At 43.5% G+C, this 23,531-nt stretch overlaps 1 protein-coding gene across 2 annotated transcripts in view; it reads right to left on the reverse strand.

The window, feature by feature from the left end:
• Positions 1–1,625: 1,625 nt before the first annotated feature.
• The window catches only part of vegfc (vascular endothelial growth factor c), a 207,712-nt gene continuing 185,806 nt past the window's right edge, over positions 1,626–23,531 (reverse strand). For both annotated transcript variants that reach the window (XM_067982522.1, XM_067982523.1), the window contains 3 exons: positions 20,222–20,334; positions 12,712–13,045; positions 1,626–2,190 (listed from right to left, as the gene is read on the reverse strand). In XM_067982522.1, coding sequence (XP_067838623.1) covers positions 2,070–2,190; positions 12,712–13,045; positions 20,222–20,334 — 568 coding nt within the window. In that variant the 3' untranslated portion in view covers positions 1,626–2,069. The remainder of the gene's footprint in view (positions 2,191–12,711; positions 13,046–20,221; positions 20,335–23,531) is intronic.

Consider the following 23,531-nt stretch of genomic DNA (forward strand, 5'->3'; position numbering starts at 1 on the left):
TGAGTTGCTCAGAAATTAAATATAGGTAAAAACCGAGACAAACCCTCAAACACCCTTGTGCATCCCCTTCACGCTCACGATATGTTTGCCTTACGCTTCTTACTGCACATATGTGATGCATGCCCTGTGGCTGCAGCACAGGTAGTGGCAGGTTGAGTGAGGCTGACCGTGAAAGAGATGCATGAGAGGGTGAGTATGAGATAGAGCCATGAGATTGTATGAGGATTGGGTTGAGTGGTAGTGGCGGGATGAGTACTGGCGAGGTGAGTAAGTGCAGGTAAGATGAGGATGAGCTTTGAGTGGGTGTGAGGGGTGATGTGATAAGAGTAGTGTTGGCAGTGCAGAAGGAGATGTGGGGTGGGGGCGGTGATGTGGCAGATGGAGTGTAGGGGAATGAGTAAGTGTACTCACTTTGGCTGACCTACTTAGGTGATTGAAGTGCCTCCTGCACTGTATGCAGGTGGGCGATATGTTGGTGGTGCTGGTGACCTCCTCTGCCACCTCGAGCCAGGCCTTCTTGGTGGCAGAGGCAGGCCGCTTCCTCCCGCCCGCCGGGGGAAAGATCTCTGTCCTCCCCCTCCTCCTCTCCCCATCCAATAATACCTGGAGTGAGGCATCATTAAACCTGGGAGCAGCCTTCCCCATGAGCTGCTCCATGCTGTAATTTTTTCCTATTTTCTGCAGTATCGGTCAGTGGAGGACTGCCCCTTTAAATAGGGCTCCTCCAGCTGACAGCCCGCTGCGCAGCTTTCCAGCGCGAAACCCAGAAGCACAGGTAAGTGGATCCAATTAGCCTGCGATTCCGTGCGGAGCACGCCGATTTCACTGGGTGCGTTACCCACGCATCCAGTCGACCCCCCGCTGCAAACCTGCCGCCCTCCTAATATCGGGCCCTAAGTGTGAGCAGCATTGCGGGAGATCCACCGCTATGCTGAAAATAGTGAGATTGTTGCTTGTGGGAAAAAAATAATTTGTTGAACATCATAAAAAAAAAGATTTGCTTTTATAGAGAACCTTTCATGACCTCAGGATGCCCAAATCACTTTACAGCCAATGAAACACTTTTGAAGTGTAATCATTGTTGTAACGTAGGAAACACTGCAGCCAATTTGCACACAGCAAGGTCCCACAAACCGAAATGTAGTAATGACCAGATAATATGTTTTTAGGCATTTGCTGAGGGATAAATATTGGCCAGGTCACCGGGGAGAATCTCCTGCTTTTTGTTGAATAGTGCTGTGAGATCTTTTGTGTCCACATAAGAGGACAGATGGGACCTCGGTTTAACTTCTACATCCGAAAGACATCAACTCAACACTCCTTCAGTACTGCAATGGAATGTCAGCCTAAATTTTATGCTCAAGGCCTTGTAGTAGGAGTTGAACCTATGACCTTCTGACTCAGAACAGAGTGCTACCAACTGAGCCACAGCTAACACAGCCAGATCGAGCATTGTATCTTCATCAAATGGAAGCGTTTTTCGCAGTTTATTTTTTCCTTGTTTGTTTTCAATATTCTCCCTGTTTTTGCACATTTTCTATCTCTTTACAGTGTAAACAAGTCGTAACCTCGAGAGGCAGAGCAAAGGCGCAATGTTGGGCAATTCCTACAATGGATACACGACGTACAATACACTTTTGCCTTTTATTTTAAAGATATTTTACATGATATAAAAATACTGATCACAGTGAGCTCTTACAGTTGTTAACTGCTATGAACAGGAATGTTGCACAACATTTTGGTGGCAATAAATTAGATATAGATTCATTATCTTAAAAAAAATTAGCTTGAAAAAATCTAGACCTTTTGGTCATTCGCGTGTCACATGAAGCCCGGGTGAGTTCCTTGCACGACTCGTTGCCTCCAGATAAGTTTCTACATTGTATTTCTGCATTTCTTTTGAAATGTGCAGTGTCGGGGTTGCTTCGGGCCCTCCTGGGTCTCTGGTGCACTGCTGAAACCAAGATGTAAATACTATGCATTTTTTTTATACAACGTTCTCCCTCTCGGTAGTTGCGTCCATGTGAAAGTCTGACAATTGTTCTTTTTTTGCCGAATGACAATCACTGTCAATAATAGTCAGTGTGCGGTCTTCTCCAGTACGTGGGGACACAGCGACACACCTCCTCGCTAAAGTAATAGCCTTGGCTGCAGCGTCTCGTCCGGACTGCACAGGGTGGCCTGTAGCAACTGTGGGATGAAAACAAAGAGAGATTATTGTCTTAAATAATCTATGTATAACCTTTTCAATGATCAGTTAATCATACCACATTGGGAGGTGACAATTACAGCACGAGGATGATACCAGCGTTTATATTTTATTGCAGGGTGTGCAGGCATCTTGACCTCACGGGGTGCAAAGCAACAACAACTTACATTTATATAGCGCCTTTAACGTAATAAAACGTCCCAAGGCACGTCACAGGAGCGTTATCAAACAAAATTTGACACTGAGCCACATAAGGAGATATTGGAACAGGTGACCGGAAGTTTTAAAGGAGCTTCTTAAAGGAAGAGAGAGAGGTGAAGAGGCGGAGAGGTTTATGGAGGGAATTCCAGAGCTAGGCCCTAGGCAGCTGAAGGCACGGCCGCCAATGGTGGAGCGATGAAAATCGGGGATGCACAAGAGGCCAGAATTGGAGGAGCACTGTGATCTCGGAGGGTTGTAGGGCTGGAAGAGGTTACAGCGATAGGGAGGAATGAGGCCATGGAGGGATTTGAAAGTGAGGATGAGAATACATGGATTTCAAATCTCCACCAAATTCCAATAGGATAAATCAACAAATATGAGATGCAGTACAAATAGAACTCAGCTATACTGTGCTACAAGGGCTGGGTTGTTGGGCTATGGAATTGCTTGGGTCACAGCTTGGACAACCCTGTTCTACTGCATATCTCCACCATAAAGAAATGGTTTTAAACTATTGAGGTGATAAGTTAGTGGTCAGGAATGATCTAATATAGAGACATAGCCAAAATACCGACTCTGTTCCCTTCTATCACCTACCGGACTCACAAATCATAATTATTATAGCAATGATCCTTGCGCCATGCTATATATAAAGGAAAAGGATATGTTTTTGATGCACCACTGTCAAAAGAATGGGACAAGCAGCAAATTGGGTTACTTCTGGCCATTGCTGGAGTCATTAAAATAAAATCATGTTAAGAAAATAATGAATCAATGGCCTGAAACGATGCTGTAAGGTAATAGTTACAAACACTTAACTATTTGTCCGATATTTCAGCGATTTTAGTGAAATCTTTACGCATGTACAACAGTAACCTGTAGTGTAATTTCTAGGCCAATGACACCGATGGTCAGTTTATTTTTTTACGGACAGCCTATAAAAGGAGTTTCATTGCCAAAGCTGCTTACACAGTACTTAGAGGCAAGTTTGCATCGGGTCCAAATACTGCAAATCAAAAGATTTTCCATAAACAAAGTTTCCACAAGCATTTTCCACAAGCAATCCCTCCACATGATAATATTTGTAATTAAATAAGCACAATGCCCATGCATTTTCCCTAATGTTACTGTGGCTTAAATTAAACGATAACAGTGGTCTACTGCAATAGGGCTTGAACTAACACCAATGAAGAAACATGCAATTCATTAAAGGAAGCCACAGTTCTTGGCCTGATTGAACCACTCCACCTTCATAAACAGGCTATTGTGCTGGAAATAGTTCCTGTTGAGATTCTTTTTCTTGTCATGATTGAATGTTTGAACAGAGAGATCCATTTATGCCAACAGACCTTCATTTATGTGAAAAGATTCAGATTATGGTAACATAAATTGGACAGAAATTAGAAGCAAAAAGTTAGAAATAGATTCTGGCTGAGATCTTGAGTTAATTAATCAGAGAATACATGTCCCCTTCCAACAAAAGTTGGTTTATTATCCATTTATCACAGAGAATAACAATCTGGTTGGAAAATGTTTTCAGGATGTAAAATAACTGATTGCTTTTGCAAGAGTTAGTTTTACAGCCATCATAATCCAACTGTAATAAAACCTATTGCAGACTCACAGGAGGGTTTTTCTAATGCGTACACTTCCACTTTTAATTTTCATTGGATAACTGTGCTGCTCCACGTTTTGTGGCACATTCACTCCAACAAGATGTTTCCACTTTTAAATAGAAGATAGTCACCATTAACTCCAATAGGGAATTCAGGAGAAACTACTTTACCCAGAGAGTGGTTAGAATGTGGAACTCGCTACCACAAGGAGTAGTTGAGGCGAATAGCATAGATGCATTTAAGGGGAAGCTAGACAAACACGGGGGAGAAAGGAATAGGAGGTTATGCTGGTGGGGTTAGATGAAGGAGGGGTGGGAGGAGGCTCATGTGGAGAATAAATACCGGCACAGACCAGTTGGGTCGAATGGCCGTTTCTGTGCTGTACGTTCCATGTAATTCTCTGTAACCTCTGACGTTACCCTTCTCAGGTTTTGCTGCGTGACTTTGCATTGTGTGGCAAGGGGTGTCGTCGAAATGGAAAGTTTATTTAAGGATGGGAAAAAAACGCATTCAAATGCTGGAATATCTGAAATAAAAACTGAAAATGCTGGAAATATTATCCATCTAGCAGGCCAGTCAGCACCTGAAAGAAAAAGGTACAGCAATGTTTTTTGGGGGGAAACCCTTCATCATTAATCCTGATGAACGGTCACACCTGGAGTGTTGATTTTCCTTATGTTTCCTCTATGTTGGCTCCATCACAGCAAGTCAATTGTAAGCGTTAACACAATGTAACAGAAACAAAAAAAATATCTCCACTTCTGAAAGGGATATGAAGGCACTTGAGAAGGTGCAAAATAAATTTACAAGAATGATACCAGAACTGAGAGATTATAACTATCAGAAAAAACTGAACAGGCTCGGGCTCTTTGGTGACCTAATGGAGGTCTTTAAAATTATGAAGGGGTTCGATGGGGTAGATGTAGAGAAAATGTTTCCAATTGTGGGGGAGACCAAAACTAGAAGTCATAAATATATGATAGTCACTAATAAATCCAATAAGGAATTCAGGAGAAACTTCTTTACCCAGATAGTGGTTAGAATGTGGAACTCGCTACCACAAGGAGTAGTTGAAGCAAATACCATAGATGCTTTTAAGGAGAAGCTAGTTAAGTACATGAGGGAGAAAGGAATAGAAGGATATGGTGAGCGGGTTAGATGAAGAATGGTGAGAGACGTTTCGAGATTGTGAAAGGTGCCATATAAATGCAAATCTTTTTTTATGGGGAAAAGTCAGCCAGAGCTATGAGCCCGATTGTTGGTGACTCCAGTGACCCCTACTGGAAGTTGCGTGTATGTTGAGTGAGGGCAGGAACAGGCTTGGCTCTGATACCCCCCCACATTCGAGTAGCTTGCCAGCACTCACTGTCTTGGCTCACTCATGAAGAATAACCACTTGTGTGTGGTACCAGAGGCTGCCCGGCAGCAGTGGAACTGTACCCCAGCAAAGAGCCAAAACCTTCAAGATAGGAAGGAGAAGAGGTGAGAAAATTGGCTGAAAGAAGCAGGGGGAAAAAAAAATCAGTTTTATTTACTAAAGAAAGTACAATTTATTCAGAATTTAATCTCTTCAGATCACTATGATTTCTTCACCATAAAGAAAATAAGGAAACAATGGTGGGAAGCTTACTTCCTACTATTTGGTTTTGCTAGATCACTTGGTAAATAATAAAATTAGGAATACATCGAAACTACAGCACAGAAATAGGCCATTCAGCCCAACTGGTCTATGCCGGTGTTTATGCTCCACACAAGCCTCCTCCCTCTCTACTTCATCTAACCCTATCAGCATACCCTTCTATTCCTTTCTCCCTCGTTTGCTTATCTAGCTTCCCCTTAAATATATCTAAGCTATTTGCCTCAACTACTCCTTGTGGTAGCAAGTTCCACATTCTTACCACACTTTGAGTAAAGAAGGTTCTCCTGAATTCCCTATTATATTTTTTAGCGGCTATTTTATATTTATGACCTCTAGTTTTGGACTCATCCACAAGTGGAAACATTTTCTCTACGTCTAGTCTATCAAACCCTTTCATTATCTTAAAGTCCTCCATCAGGTCACCCCTCAGCCTTTTCTTTTCTAGAGAAAAGAGCCCCAGCTTGTTCAGCCTTTCCTGTTAAGTATATCCTCTGTTTTCTTATCATCCTTGTGAATCTTTTTTGAACCTTCTCGAAAATAGTAACAGGAGTAGGCTATTGAGCCAATTAGATCATGACTGATCTGTACCTTAACTCCATCTACCCGCCTTGGTTCTGAAACCCTTAATACCCTTGCCTAACAAAAATTTACCAAACTCAGTTGTGAAATTTTCAATTGATCTAGCTTCAAAATTGTAGATCATTTCCAAAGTGCAGGGTATAGCCAACATGAGCCACTTACTAGGTTAAGGAGCACCACAGTCAGAAATTCTATCAACGATAGGGACAACTTATAAAGCTCACTGCCCTTTACTCCTCTCAATCTTTAACACGCTCTCAACCCACCTAAAATATTTAATTCCACAAAAAAAAACTGGGGGAAAAAAAAGAAAACTGGGTTGAACATTTCCCACTGTGTATGTGAAAATGTCCGCACGCCCGTGTTTTTTTCCTTTAAATGTGGTTGCTAACCAGGCTCGGTATTCAGAATTACAATGCACCCATACACATGCAATGATTGGAAATTTATCCCCTGCCCCTGACAACTACAGGCATTAGAAATGCTTCAGTTATATTTTCGGGATCTATGCACATATTGATGATTTTCAATGCATGATGTTTAAAAGGATTTGGTAAGGTCGATACAGAGAAACTATTTCCTCTGGTGGCCGAAATCAAGATCAAGGGGACATAATATTAAAATTAGAGCTAGGCCATTCAGGAGCAAAATCAGGAAGCGCTTTATTCACACAAACGGTAGTAGAAACCTGGAATGCTCGCCCCCAAAAGGCTTTGGATGCTGGGACAATTGGACCTTTCAAGACTGAGATCGATAGATTTCTATTAGGTAAGGGTATCAAGGGATATGGAGCAAAGGCGGGTAAATGGAGTTGAGGTGCAGATTAGCCATGATCTAATTGAATGGTGGATCAGGCTGAATGGCCTACTCCTGTTCCTAATGTTCCTATGAATGTACGGCTGCAATCATGAAAGCAAAATTGTATCAGTAATGCTTATACAACCTGTTATGAATATGGCTTTTTGGTACAGCATATTGTAGGCCATAAGGGACCTCTAAGGTATGGATCAATGAAGGCTCGTACTACACTAAATATGGGTATCAAGATAAAGTTTAGTACTGCATACTTCAGCGTTAAGAAACCCAGACACGTATATACAGACACACACAGATACAAAGAAGCACACACACAATATACAGACATGCACACACCCAGGCACAAACACAAATGCATATGGATACACACTCACTAATGACAGTTGTCTGTAGGTTTAAAAATTCCCTGATGCAGATACATAAAATCATAGAATCGCACAGTGCAGAAGGAGGCCATTTGACCCATCTTGCCTGTGCTGGCTCTTTGAAAGAACTATTCAATTAGTCTTACTCCCTTGCTCTTTCCCCATAGCCCTGTAAATTATTCCTTTTCAAGTGTATATCCAATTCCCTTTTGAAAATTCTTATTGAATCTGCTTCCACCACCCTTTCAGGCAGTGCATTCCAGATCATAACAACGCATAAAAAAAAATCTCCTCATCTCTCCCCTGGCTTTTTGTCAACTATCTTAAATCTCCTGCCACTGGAAACTATCAAAAAGCTTCTCTAGTCTCTCCACGTAACTGAAGTCCCTCATCCCCGGTACCATTCTACTAAATTTCCTCTGCACCCTCTCCAAGACCTTGACATCCTTCCTAAAGTGTGTTGCCCAGAAGTGGACACAATACTCTAGCTGAGGCCTAACCAGTGATTTATAAAGGTTTACCATAATTTCCTTGATTTTGTACTCTATGCCTCGATTTATAAAGCCATATGCTTTTTTAACAGCCTTATCAACTTGTCCTGCCACTTTCAAAGATTTGCGTATGTGAACCCCCAGGTCTCTCTGTTTCTGCACCCCGTTTAAAATTGTACCAATTCAATTATGTTGCCTCTCCTTATTTTTCCTTCCAAAATGCAAAACTTCACATTTCTCTGCATTAAATTTCATCTGCCATGTGTCTGTCCATTTCACCTGTCTGCCTATGTCCTCCTGAAGTCTGTTACTATCCTCCTCACTGTTTACTACACTTCCAAGCTTTGTGTTATCTGCAAATTTTGAAATTATGGCCCCTATACCCAAGTCCAGGTTTTTAATATTACCAGTCTGGTAATTAATATATATCGAAAAAAGCAGTGGTCCTAATACCGACCCCTGGGGAACACCACCCCACATTTTCCTCCAGTCTGATAAACAACTGTTCACCACTACTTCCTGCTTTCTATCTCTTAGCCAATTTCGTATCCACGCTGCTACTGTCCCTTTAATCCCACGGGCTTCAATTTTACTAACCAGTCTATTATGCTGCACTTTATCAAACGCTTTCTGAAAGTCCTATACACATCAACCACTCTACCCTCATCAACCCTCTCTGTTACTTCATCAAAGAACTCAATCAAGTTTGTCAGACACGATTTGCCTTTAATAAATCCATATGGCTGTCATTTATTGACCCATGTCCCTCCAAGTGACAATTAATTTTGTCCCGGGTTATGGTCTCTAGAAGTTTCCCCACCATCGGCGTTAGGCTGACTGGGTTGTAGTTCCTGGGTTTATCCCTCTCCCCCCTTTTAAACAGGGGTGTAACACTTGCTACCCTCCAATCCTCTAGCACCACTCCCATATACTTGTCAGTTTTTTTCATCAGTCGACTGATTAACCTCCGACGTAGAATATTTACTCATAAACTGAGAGCAGGGAAATCAACGAGCACTGAATACAGATTCAGGTTAAGAACTCAATTTGCAAAAGAAACAACTTGAACCATCTTGTTAACACCAATTCAAAACAAAATAATTGCAGATACAGTCCAAATATGGTTAATTTATCTGCATTAACTGCAACTACAAATTGGTATTTCCCGTCCAGTATAACCGACGAAATACCCATTATTCTTACTGCATTTGGTTTGGGAAAACTATTTCTGCCTGGTTAAGTTAATGACTCGACAAACCACATCTGCTATATTGTTTCACAATATAGTGGTACATTTGGGAGCCATTTCTGTCAAAGTAGCAATCCCCTGGCATGACTTGATTAGACTTGACATTTAGGGTCTAGATGTTCCTTGTGATGTTAAGTTTACTGCTCTGGTTTGTAACAGGTTTTTACTTAGCAGTAGCAGCTACTTCCAGGTAAAGTAATCTACCTGTTGGCTTTACATCTGAGCAGTGGGTTTGAATAGGGTAAGTGGGACAGACAGCGATTTACCAATTCTAAACCAATGATTAAGGCGAGCACTGACAGAAGCCGACCTTATTTCTGAAACACAGAGTTATCATACAAAAACAAGGCATTTTCTCTCATGCGTGACTCAAGCCTTGTTCTTTCTGGATTTTTTCTCCCCTTTTTGCCTCTCCCAGGAGATTACATGGCTAGCGGGGAGGGGGAGGGAGGAAGGAAGAAAGTGTTTAGTCATGATGCTCTGGCCGTCATGACTGTGCGGCAGGCTTGATGGACCAGCTGGTCCTTTTCTACCCATCAATTTTGTATGTTTGTATTAAGACTTCAGCCATGTATTCAAACTCAAAGTGGGAGACAAGGGCTTGTATTAAGGAGACTGTACATATCAGACCCTATCTATCTGCTGTGCTATCTTCTGCCCAATCTTTAGCTTAAACTGGGAAATTATTATCCTACATTACAACAGTGACTACACTTCAAAAGTGAAGAACTTTGGGACGTCCTGAGGTCGTGAAAGATCCTATATAAATCCAAGTTATTTTATTATAACTAACTCCTAAATACTTTGGATAATAGTTTACTTCTAATATTTTTTATAAGGAATCTTTGTTAGTGTAATACAAATGTTAGCCTGTCTACTTGCTGCAAATGCATCTTCCCATGACAGTATTGGCAGGGATGACCATCAGCTACATCATTAGATAAATTTAAAACAGAAATAGACAGTTTTCTAGAAGTAAAGGGAATTAGGGGTTATGGGGAGCGGGCAGGAAATTGGACATGAAGCTGAGTTCGGATCGGTCAATGCCCTGTGGGTGGTGGAGCGGGCCCAGGGGCTGAGTGGCCGGGTCCTGCTCCTACTTCTTGTGTTCTTTAGATTTGTGGTTGGGATCAGATCAGCCATGATCTTATTGAATGGCAGATCAGCCATGATCTTATTGAATGGCAGAGCAGGCTCGAGGGGCCGATTGGCCTACTCCTGCTCCTATTTCTTATGTTCTGTTCTTATGTTCACACAGTCCTTGTGGAGACCAAGTCCCGTCTTCACACTGAGGGCACCGTCCATCATGTCATGTGGCACTACCACTGTGCTAATTGGGATAGCTTAAGAACAGCAATAGCAGCTCAAAACGAGGTGCTGTGGGCTGTAAGCAGCAGCAGAATCGTATTCAACCACTATCTGTAACCTCATGGTCTGGCATATCCCTCACTCCTCCATCACCATCAAGCCAGATGACCAACCCTAGTTCAATGAGGAGTGTAGAAGAGCATGTTGGGAGCAGCACGCCATACCTGAAAATGAGGTGCCAACCTGGTGAAGCTTCAACACAGGACTGCATGCTAAACAGCGGAAGCAGCATGCTATAGCTAGAGCTAAGCAATCCCACAGTCAACTGATCAAATCAAAATTCTACAGCTCTGTCACATCCAGTCGCAAATGGTGGTGGAAAATTAAGGAACTAGCGGGAGCAGAGATTCCATGAACATCCCCAACCTCAATGATGGCGGTGCCCAGCATGTAAGTGCAAAAGACCAAGGCTGAAGTGTTTGCAACCATATTCAGCCAGAAATGCTGAGTGGATGATCTTTCTCGGCCTCCTCCCGAGATCCCACCATCACAGATGTCAGGTTTCAGCCAATTCGATTCACTCCACGTGACATCAAATGCTGAGTTCACTGGACACAGCAAAGGCTATAGGCCCCGACAATATCCGGGCTGTAGTGCTGAAAACCTGTGCTCCAGAACACTGACATCTACCCGACAATGTGGATCATTGCCCAGGTATGTCCTGTCCACAAAAAGCAGGACAAGTCCAATTCGGACAATTACTGCCCCATCAGTCCACTCTCAATCATCAGCAAAGTGATGGAAGGAGTTATCAATAGTGCTATCAAGTGGCACTTACTCACCAATAACCTGCTTATTGATGCTCAGTTTGGGTTCTGCCAGGACCACTCAGCTCCAGACCTCATTGCAGCCTTGGTCCAATAATGGACAAAAGAGCTGAATTCCAGTGGTAAGGTGAGAGTGACTGCCCTTGATATCAAGCCAGCATATGACTGAGTGTGGCATCAAGAAGTCTCAATAAAACTGAAGTTTATGGGGATCAGGGGGAAAACTTTCCAGTGGCTGGAGTTATACCTAGCAAAAAGGAAGATGGTTGTGGTTGTTGGAAGCCAACCATCTTAGCCCCAGGACATTGCTGTCGGAGTTTCACAGGGCAGCGTCCTAGGCCCAACCATCGTCAGTTGCTTCATCAATGATCTTCCTCCTTTTTAAGGTCAGAAGTGGGGCTGTTCGATGAGGAGTCCAAAGTATTCAGCTCCATTCACAATTTCTCAGGTTATGAAGCAGTCCATGCCTTCATGCAGCAAGACCTGGACAACATCCAGGTTTGGGCTGATAAGTGGCAAGTAACATTCGCATCCGACAAGTGTCAGGCAATGACCATCTCCAACAAGCAAGAACACGACCACCTCCCTTAACATGCAACGGCATTACCATCACCGAGTCCCCCACCATCAACATCCTGGGGGTCAACGTTGACCAGAAACTGAATTGGACCAGCCATATAAATGCCGCGTCTACTAGCGCAGGTCAGAGGCTAAGTATTCTACAGCGAGTGACTCCCCAAAGCCTCTCTACCACCTACAAATCACAAGTCAGGGGTGTGATGGAATACTCTCCACTTGCCTGGATGAGTGCAGCTCCAACAACACTCAAGAAGCTCGACGCAATCCAGGACAAAATCCGCTTGATTGGTACCCCATCCACTGGCTTAAACATCCACCCCCTCTACCATGGGCGTGCCGTGGCTGGAGTGTGCGCTCTCCACAGGATGCGCTGTAGCACCTCGACAAGGCAGCACCTTCTAAACCCGCGACCTCCACCACCTAGAAGGACCAGGGCAGCAGATGCATGGGAACAACACCACCTCCAAGTCACACATCATCCAGACTTGGACATATATCGCCATTCCGTCATTATCGCTGGGTCAAAATCCTGGAACTCTCTACCTAACAGCACTATGGGAGTATCTTCACCACACGGACTGCAGCGGTTCAAGAAAAAGGCCCACCACCACCTTCTCATGGGCAGCTAGGGATGGACAATAAATGCTGGCTTTGCAAGCAATGCCTACAACCCGAGAATGATTTTTTTTATAAAGCATGAAAAAAGAAAGGCATTTATATAATGCTTTATCACATTGTCAAAATGTCTCAAAGCACTTCAGTAACTTGCACTTATTATTACTGCGAAACAGGACACACCTTACTTAAGAATGTGGGCTGGCACAACACTCACCTGCAGGTGTGAGGGTGAAACCTCTTTCCTTTCAGAAAGCATTTGTTTGGAGACTCTGTACATTCGCAGGCACATTTTACTGGGTTTAAAGGCTGATTTCTCGGACAGCTTTTTTTGCAAATACACTCGCAAGAATCTGCATCAAACTGCTTGTGGGGTCCACATATGGCGGCATACAGTCCGTTTCTGCACACGCACTGGCACGAGTCCTTATCCAGTTCTCTGTGGCGTCCGCAGCTGGAATGGCGTAGGCCTCCTTTACAGACACACTGACAGGTATCCTCGTCCAGCTCTTTATTCGGCCCACAGACACTGTGGAAGCCTGTGGCTCCATCTGTGAAAGAAATAAAAACGATCAGATACATTCTTTAAGGGAACAGGGCTTAATAAATTGTAAAATATGCTATAAAATGAAGTAGGGAATGCAGTGAATTTGGGCTTTCAAAAAACGTTTGATAAAGTGCCACGTAAGAGAATGGGGGCAGATTTTCCGCTGGAGCACTTGAGCATAAAGCATTGCCCGGGTTGAAAATTGATGGACAATCAGGTGCGTTCGGTTATGGGTGTGCACTCCCCCTTGCTGGATTTCCCTGCATGTGCTGTGCCTAAGTGACCTAATGGACCCAGGCACAGGAATAGGAAGATCTACCTCATAAAGTGCAACAGAAACATTCACTGAAATATTTGCATTTAATACAAGAGTCAAGCTATAATGAGAAAAATCATTATTTCCCTCATTGTTTTGAGTAAGGTGTCAGCCTCGGCTCAGTGGTAGCACTCCTGCCTCGGAGTCAAAAGGTTGTGGATTCAACTCCCACCTCTGCCCTCCTGGGTAGACATGATGTGGAGATGCCGGTGATGGACAGGGGTGGACAAATGTAAGGAGTCGTACAACACCAGGTTATAGTCCAACAGCTTTATTTGAAATCACAAGCTTTCGGAGCTTTGCTCCTTCGTCGACGAAGGAGGAAGCCTCCGAAAGTTTGTGATTTCAAATAAAGCTGTTGGACTATAACCTGGTGTTGTGCAACTCCTTACATTTCTCCCAGGTAATAACAGGCTTGTAGCTGTAATTGTCCACACAGTAAATTTTGAATCTCAAAGATGCCATTGTAGGGAGTGAATGTGGAGGTCAACATCTTCCTACAAGGACTGTAAGACTATTAGAGGGTCGGACATCTGGGCTACTCGTGCACTTCCAAGCTGCCAGTACAACTGTGCTGGTAGAATCCTGATATCAAGTTTCCAAGCCTTTTTTAACCCTAAGCCTCTTGTTACAATGGCCTGTTAGTAGATTTCAAGTAACTAATACAATACCTTCAGCTGCCTAGGCTCTAAGCTCTGGAATTCCCTTCCTAAACCTCTCCGCCTCTCTCTCCTCCTCGAAGACGCTCCTTAAAACCTACGTCTTTGACTAAGATTTTGGTCACCTGCCCTAATGTCTCCTTCTTTGGCTTGGTGTCAATTTTCTTTTGTCTGATTACGCTCCTGTGAAGCGCCTTGGTTCCTTTTACTACGTTAAAGGCGCTATATAAATGAAAATTGTTGTTGTATTGGTAGTGAGTTATGAGGAGGTGCCTAACTGTTTCCTTTGCTTTGGCAGTAGTTTAATGAGCCTAGATTTTCTGACTGGCATTAAAACAATGCCAACTGGAAAATCTAGGCTGCGCAGTGTAGAATCAAGAAGACTGCACAGTGAGCAACTCAATAAATGAGCTCCGTTGTCTTTGTTGTTTATTACTGACAGGCATGCAATGATGAACGTGATAAGAATAACACCCATCAGGATAAATTTTGTGAGGCCCTGCTAAAAGATACCCCATCACATTCGTGCTCTCTCTATTTCAACTCAAGAGCAACATTGAAATTCCAACAATTGTAGATGATTGAACCAAAATAACATTTGTTCGTGGTTTTAGTCATAATACCAATAAAGTACCTCTTAAATTCAAAACATATTTTCATTTAGAGCTCAAATATTGGTTTGTACTTCTGCAGGGATCAAACAGTAGAAAAAAATACAGCAGAACATGACATCCCTCATAGCTGCCAAACTGTAAAAAGATCAAAATGAAAAAAAAAACACTGATTGAATTTCATTTTTAAAATTAAATTTTTATGTGTTATATTCATAATTAGTAGTTTTGGATCAGTTTTGCTGGACTTCTGCCGAATTCAAGGCCACATTGTTTAAGAGTAGTTCTGTTCCTTTGATCTCCAGACTTCTCACACTGAGATTAAACCTGTGCCAAAGATTGACATTTTATGGGTCTACTATGGCACAAGCCTGGGCTGCCATGCAAAGGGCAGCGGACTCTGGTTATAATGTATTTGTCACTTCCAACACACAGTAATGGATGGAATCTCTGTGCATTCTATTGCTCAGGGTCTGGCTGGCCATCAATTTTGGCTGTACTTTCAGCTTTTCTGTTGCTTTTCCTCAGCTAAGGACTGGGATCTTGGTGTTCAATGAAGAAAGACTACATTATTCGGAAGGAACATTCAAAAATCCCATCTGCTTCTGCCAAAGCATTATGTAGCTCCCTTGTTAATGCAGCCCCCCTTTGACTGGGATATTGCCACATTATTTAAGAAAACACAGAGTGATTGAAAGTGTTTCAAGACAAATTGTTATTGGCAAGTTTATTTCTGCTGCTGACTTTTATTCTGGTGAAGGGAGTTTTCACATCACTTAGGGACTTTTTTTTCTCGTGCAGGCTCAGTTCAAGATGTAATCTGCTCCAACCTCGAACCTGCCACTTCAGCTAATGCAGTAAGATGAACTATTTGCTTCAGTCCAAACTGCTCACATTTATTTTTCTTCTTGCTTATTACAATAAGCAATATTAAAGTGAAAATGGTTTATTTGTAGCCCCAAATGCAATCCGCGTTGCAATTAATGTTAGAATGTCAGCCATGGCTCTGTTGGTGGTACTCTTACCTCTGAATCAGATGGTTGTGGGTTCAAGGCCCATTTGCAGTGCATAATCTAGGCTGACACTCCAGTGCAGCACTAAGGCTGTCATATTTCCTACATTACAACAATAACTACATTTTATAAGTACTTCATTGCCTGCAAAGCACTTTGGGACCTCTTGAGGTCATGAAAAGTGATATATAAATGCAAGTCTTTCTTTTCAATGTCCTCACATCAGCAATCTAATCACTAAGCCAGCCAGCATGTACAAGCAGGTGGTGACACTGCCCATTAAAAATGAACCAAGCAGCTGTCCAAGTTTTACAATAAAAATAAGACAAGAATTTTTCTAGTCGCTGTGTGTACTTACATCGTAAATGTATTCTTAAAGAAAGAGGAATTGTTACTACATTGACTGGTAAAAATAAATGGTACTGTTAAGCCGTTTGGGTTTCTTAGAACAATCCAGCAGCTTTCTTGGTCTTTTTCTGGTGTAGCCCACAAATTATCACATTTTTTAAAACTTAATTTCACAACTTGCAATGGTGGTATGTGAACTCAAAAATCACCAATAGCGTTAGTCCAACATAATCACTAACCTACTGCACCCACTATTGAGCTCACTTCTCAATAGTGAAGCTCTATGCCACCATCTGCATGGCTCATCTAAATGTATCCCTCATTTCTTTTTCGCTGTCAAAAAGAAAGAAAGGCTTGCATTTCTATAATGCCTTTCATGACCTCAGGACATGCCAAAGCTCTTTACAGCCAATGAAGTACTCTTGAAGTGTAATCACTATTGTTATGTAGGAACCGCAGCAGTCAATTTGCACACTGCAAGCTCCCACAAACAGCAATGTGATAATTACCAGATGGACAGAAAACAAAGAGTAGGAATAAATGGGTCATTTTCAGGTTGGCAGGCTGTAGTTAGTGGGGTATCACAAGGATCAGTGCTTGGGCCTCAGCTATTTACAATCTATATTAATGACTTAGATGAAGGGACCGAGTGTAACGTATCCAAATTTGCTGACGATACAAAGCTAGGTGGGAAAGTAAGCTGTGAGGAGGACACAAAGAATCTGCAAAGGGATATAGACAGGTTAAGTGAGTGGGCAAGATAGTGGCAGATGAAGTATTATGTGGGGAAATGTAAGGTTATTCACTTTGGTAGGAAAAATAGAAAAACAGAATATTTTTTAAATGGTGAGAAACTATTAAATGTTGGTGTTCAGAGAGATTTGGGTATCCTTGAACATGAAACACAAAAAGTTAACATGCAGGTGCAGCGGCAATTAGGAAAGCAAATGGCATGTGGGTCTTTGTTGCAAGGGGTTTGGAGTACAAGAGTAAGGAAGTCTTGCTGAAATTGTACAGGGCTTTGGTGAGACCATACCTGGAGTACTGTGTACAGTTTTGGTCTCATTACCTAAGGATATACTTGCCTTAGAGGCAATGCAACGAAGGTTCATTAGATTGATTCCTGGGATGAGAGGGTTGTCCTATGAGGAAAGATTGGGTAAAATGGGCCTATACTCTCTGGAGTTTAGAAGAATGAGAGGTGATCCAATTGAAACATAAGATTCTGAGAGGGCTTGACAGGGTAGATACTGAGAGGCTGTTTCCCCTGGTTGGAGAGTCTAGAACTAGGGGTCACATTTTCAGGATAAGGGGCTGACCATTTAGGACCGAGATAAGGAGAAATTTCTTCACCCAGATAGTTGCGAATCTTTGGAATTATCTACCTCAGAGGGCTGTGAATGCTCAGTCATTGAGTATATTCAAGGCTGAGATAGATAGATTTTTGGGCACTAAGGGAATCAAGGGATATGGGGATTGGGCGGGAAAGTGGAATTGAGGTTGAAGATCAGCCATGATCTTGTTGAATAGCAGAGCAGGCTCGAGGGGCCGTATGGCCTCCTCCTGCTCTTATCTCTTACGTTCTTACATGCTTCGCCGATGGCCAGTTCAAGAGTGACGCAGTTGCCAAGAAGGGATTTCCTATGCACCCAATAAACGAGGGTGCGATGCAAGGCGTGAAAATAATTTCCAGTAAAACAACAAGAACTTTTCATCAGCAATGAAAATATCGATCCAGCCAACTGTGCTGGTGGCTACTTTTGTCCATTGCTGCCAGATTACTGGGCGTCTGCTTGAGTGGATATGTGGCCTGATTCTTACAATCTGTTGCCTTTTGCAGGGGTCTGGCGTGTGTCTCACTGAGCTCAGGCATCGTTTGTTATAACAGGGCGTGTGTCTCCCCCAGAATGAGGAGCCTGTTTAATGTGGCAAGCATAGTGATCGGCCTGAGGTTATACCTTTGCTCCCAGTAGTTCTGTCACTAAACTGTAGCTCTCTACAGCCAGAAGAGAGAGGAAAAATTGGCAGCAGGGTCTGTTTTAACAGCTGCTGCTCTTTCTGCCTCACTGTCAGCCCCAGCGTGATCTGTATAGCTGTGAAGTATTGGAACTGTCTCCAAGTCGGTGAAAGCATCTGAGTAAACTTATTCCGATTCAACAAAATATGTGAATCAACATTTTACCTGTTAACATTTCCCAACTGACAAATGTCTCCTACTGTAAGGGGAGGCCTGGGATATTTAGTATTATTTTTGGTCCTTACAGGCTCCTCATTCTGGGGAAGTCTCACGCTCTGTTATAATGAACATTGCCTGAGCTCACTGGGACACAACGTCAGATCCCCCCAAAAGGCAACAGATTGTAAGAATCAGGCCACATATCCACTCAAGCAGACGCCCAGTAATCTGGCAGCAATGGACAAAAGTAGCCACCAGCACAGTTGGCTGGATCGACATTTTCATTGCTGATGAAAAGTCCGTGTAAACCTCGTCTGTGTATCGCCGTGTCCAGAACAGTTGCACATATATTCAAGGCTGAGATCGTTGGATTTTTGGACTCTAGGGGAATCAAGGGGTATGGGGATTGGGCGGGAAAGTGGAGTTGAGGTCAAAGATCAGCCATGATCTTATTGAATGGCGGTGCAGGCTCGAGGGGCCGTATAGCCTACTCCTGCTCCTATTTCTTATGTTCTTATACCTGCACCCTATGTAACGAATTGCCTTGACAACTAATCTTAGTGCAAGTAAGGCGAAATAACATTTTAATATTGATTTTGGCAAATCACCCACAATCTCTAGCACAGTTAAAATAAAGAATAAAGATTAAAATCTGTGTAAAATATTCCTGTTGCAGCAGTAGGAGCAGGAACAGCTGTTGAGGTAAGGAATGGGGGAATGGTTTACATCAGAGAGAAACAGAATATCAAAAGGACAGAGCCAAAGGGTGAAAAAAGGGCTAGAATCAAATCATAAGGCTAGAGGGTTTTTTGGGGGGGAGGGTTTTCAATGAAGAGAGGTGTAGAACAGAATGCAGGAAAGAAACAACGCATTCAATTGGTGTGTAAAACAGGAAGAAGCAAACAGAAGAAAAGGCACCATGGAGTTAAATGCTGCTGCTGAAGATTAAAGGACGATAGAAATAAGGACAAAATAAAGGTCAAATGAAAGAGAAAACAAGCAGTTAACAGGGAAATTAGAAAGAACTTGCATTTATATAGCACCTTTCACAACCCCATGACATCCCAAAATGCTTTACAAGCAATTTTGAAATGTTGTCATGTAGGCAAAGTGGCAGCCAATTTGCATACAGCAAGCTCCCACAAACAGCAATGTGATAATGGCCAGATAATCTGACTAGATGTTGGTTGAGGGATAAATGTTGGCTAGGACACTAGGCAAACTTTCTTGCTCTTCTTCGAAATAGTACCACGGGATCTTTTATGTCCACCTGAGAGCATAGACAGGGCCTCTTTCGAAAGACGGCACCTCCGACAGTGCAGCACTCCCTCAGTGCTGCACTACAGTGCCGGCCTAGATTCTGTGCTCAAGTATCTGGAGTGGGACTTGAACCCACAACCTTCTGACTCAGAGGTGAGCGTGCTATCACTCAGCCACAGCTGACACCTGTAGAGACAAGAAAAACTAAAACAGATTGATGGTTGAAAGCAGATAATGATAAAATGTGAGATAGAGCATACTGGTGTTGGACTGGGATCTGTAGAGTGTGAAGCCCATCCAGTAGATGCAAGTTATACTGCCAGCTGCGTTTTACACTGAGGTCAATGCACTCGTTGCAGACACAGAGTTGTGCTCCACGGGTGGCTACTTTTCAATGTTATGGGAGAGTGAGCATCAGTGTCACCTCCTGACTAACAAGTTAAACTCACCTTGATGGGCATCCAAAACTGCTTTCCACCATTGTGGAAGCAGTAAGTAAAAGCACCATGTAAGATTGAAACGTATTAGATTGAGTAAAGATCTTGAGAGGGACAAAACTGAACCCAGATGTTTAGGCCAGGACACAGTATGGACTGGAGCTCATCCAGCTTGATGTGGTTTTATGTCCAATGTGTGTATTTATTGCATATATTACATTTTGTTTTATACATCAACGCATGGCCCCACTGTAAACAATTGACTTGTGCAGAGTAAGGTTGCGTTCATGTCTGACATGTTCCGTAGTAGGTACTTGAACAGCAGATAAATAAATGAATAAATAAAATAAACTTACTAACCAGAATCACTTTTTGGGGGTAGCAAGCTGCTGAAATCATGCTGCATCACACATCTGCATAAAAAACTGTTCCACATGTGATTCTTGGGACAGGTTTTGTTTGGCATAAGACAGCTGTGAAGGAATTGAAAAAAGCTTTGTTGAAAGTAGGCAGTGATTACAGACAATATCATGATCACCTGCTTCAACACATATCCACATTATGGAATCGTTACGCTATTAGTACTCATGCACAAAAGAGAAACAGCTGAACAGTGATACTGTTTTGACCGTTTTGTACCAATGAAAGTAGAAAACTTTCATTTGTACAAATGAAATCATCATTTCACTTGATGATTTCAAATGAATCAATTTTGATTGATCATCAGTGTGCTCACTGTATAACATAAAAATGCTTCTCAAGCACCAAAGTTGGCACATAGCCAGGAAAAATTATGAAAATTTGTTCAATGTGTAAAGCTTAGTGAGAAAGATTTTGCAAATCCTCAACCAAACTCCCTGTATCAGTCCCAACCCGATCAAACTCCCAGTGACAGACCCTACACAACTCCCAGAGACAGATCCCACCAAACTCCCAGTGACAGAACCGACCAAACTCCCAGAGACAGACCTCACCAAACTCCCAGTGACAGACCCTACACAACTCCCAGAGACAGACCCCACCAAACTCCCAGTGACAGAACCGACCAAACTCCCAGAGACAGACCCCACCAAACTCCCAGAGACAGACCCCACCAAACTCCCAGTGACAGAACCGACCAAACTCCCAGAGACAGACCCCACCAAACTCCTGGTGACAGACCCTACACAACTCCCAGAGACAGACCCCACCAAACTCCCAGTGACAGACCCTACACAACTCCCAGAGACAGACCCCACCAAACTCCCAGTGACAGACCCTACACAACTCCCAGTGACAGACCCGACTAAACTCCCTGTGACAGAACCGTCCAAACTCCCAGTGACAGACCCGACCAAACTCCCAGTGACAGACCCGACCAAACTCCCAGTGACAGACCCAACCAAACTCCCAGTGACAGACCCAACCAAACTCCCAGTGACAGACCCGATCAAACTCCCAGTGACAGACCCGACCAAACTCCCAGTGACAGACCCGATCAAACTCCCAGTGACAGACCCGATCAAACTCCCAGAGACAGACCCGATCAAACTCCCAGTGACAGACCCGACCAAACTCCCAGTGACAGACCCGACCAAACTCCCAGTGACGGACCCGACCAAACTCCCAGTGACAGACCCTACACAACTCCCAGAGACAGACCCCACCAAACTCCCAGTGACAGACCCGATCAAACTCCCAGAGACAGACCCCACCAAACTCCCAGAGACAGACCCCACCAAACTCCCAGTGACAGACCCTACACAACTCCCAGAGACAGACCCCACCAAACTCCCAGTGACAGACCCTACACAACTCCCAGAGACAGACCCCACCAAACTCCCAGTGACAGACCCTACACAACTCCCAGAGACAGACCCCACCAAACTCCCAGAGACAGACCCTACACAACTCCCAGAGACAGACCCCACCAAACTCCCAGTGACAGACCCTACACAACTCCCAGAGACAGACCCCACCAAACTCCCAGTGACAGACCCGATCAAACTCCCAGAGACAGACCCCACCAAACTCCCAGTGACAGACCCGATCAAACTCCCAGAGACAGACCCCACCAAACTCCCAGAGACAGACCCGATCAAACTCCCAGAGACAGACCCCACCAAACTCCCAGAGACAGACCCGATCAAACTCCCAGTGACAGACCCGATCAAACTCCCAGTGACAGACCCGATCAAACTCCCAGTGACAGACCCGACCAAACTCCCAGTGACAGACCCGATCAAACTCCCAGTGACAGACCCGATCAAACTCCCAGTGACAGACCCGATCAAACTCCCAGTGACAGACCTGACCAAACTCCCAGTGACTGATCCGTCCAAACTCCCAGTGACAGACCCGTCCAAACTCCCAGAGGCAGACCTGACCAAACTCCCAGTTACAGACCCGACCAAACTCCCAGAGACAGATCCGACTAAACTTCCAGAGACAGATCCGACCCAACTCCTAGAGACAGACCTGACTAAACTCCCGGAGACAGACCCAACCAAGCTCCCAGTGACAGTCCCGACCAAACTCCCAGGGACAGACCCTACTAATTCCCAGTGACAGTCCCGACCAAACTCCCAGTGACAGACCCAACCAAGCTCCCAGTGACAGTCCCGACCAAACTCCCAGGGACAGACCCTACTAATTCCCAGTGACAGTCCTGACCAAAACTCCCAGCGACGTACTCGATCAAACTCCCAGTGACGGATCCGACCAAACTCCCAGTAATGGACCCGACCAAACTCCCAGTGACAGACCCAACTCCCAGTGACAGGTTTGACTCAAAGGGATGGATTTTGACTTGGTGCAATAGTGTAAAACGGGTGATAGCGAGTCGGCAGCCCGTTTTTCATCTCTCCCGATTCCATTGAAGTCAACGGAAATAAAAATTGAGGGAGTTATAAAACGGGCTGCTGACTCGCTGTCGCCTGTTTTACACGATCTCAACAAAGTCAACATCTACCCCAAAAACTTCAATGTATGGACTCACAGCTGACAAGACTGCTACTCGGAGTGGAGTGGACTGATTCATCATCCAGTGGAACAATTCATTTGTGATGCACTTTAACATACTGCAGATACTGGTTTGAGACCACTAAATGCTTTAGAGTGGTGTGGGGTTAAACAGCTGGCTCTGTATCACTCTCTGACTGTTCTGTCCATTTGTGCTTAAAGAGTTCCACTCAACAGCATTCAAAGGCTTCTTAATTTTTTTTGCCAAATCAACAGAGCCAACAGAACAAATAGCTCTTTTCTAACACTAAAAGTGTTTAAAATTCCAGACAGTGCAACAGGTCCCCAGGGAAATTTTTGAAGTTTATTTAAAATCAGTTCTAATTGTACTTTAATTCTTTATCTCAGCATACTTATCAAAAGGACAAACTGAGCTATTTTTACTGCATGAGGGGCAGGAGGTACAAATGAATGGTTTTGCAAAACAATATATTGTGTGCGAAGGGGAGGGAGGAAATGCATTTAGTCAAGTCAAGTGATGCCGTCACTAACACATCTAACATATTAACCATTCAATGTGGATGATTCTAGATGGAACAATATTTAGACTCGAGAGGTGCATCAAAAAAAACATTAACCAACTTTTTTATTTTACAACCAATATCGCAAAAAATTGCCGATAAACTTCAGTGATAAGCTTTTTAAGTTGTCTTCATGGAGTTTACCTTTA

This window comes from Heptranchias perlo, chromosome 4 (assembly GCF_035084215.1).
Source record: "Heptranchias perlo isolate sHepPer1 chromosome 4, sHepPer1.hap1, whole genome shotgun sequence".
Taxonomy (NCBI): Eukaryota; Metazoa; Chordata; class Chondrichthyes; order Hexanchiformes; family Hexanchidae; genus Heptranchias; species Heptranchias perlo.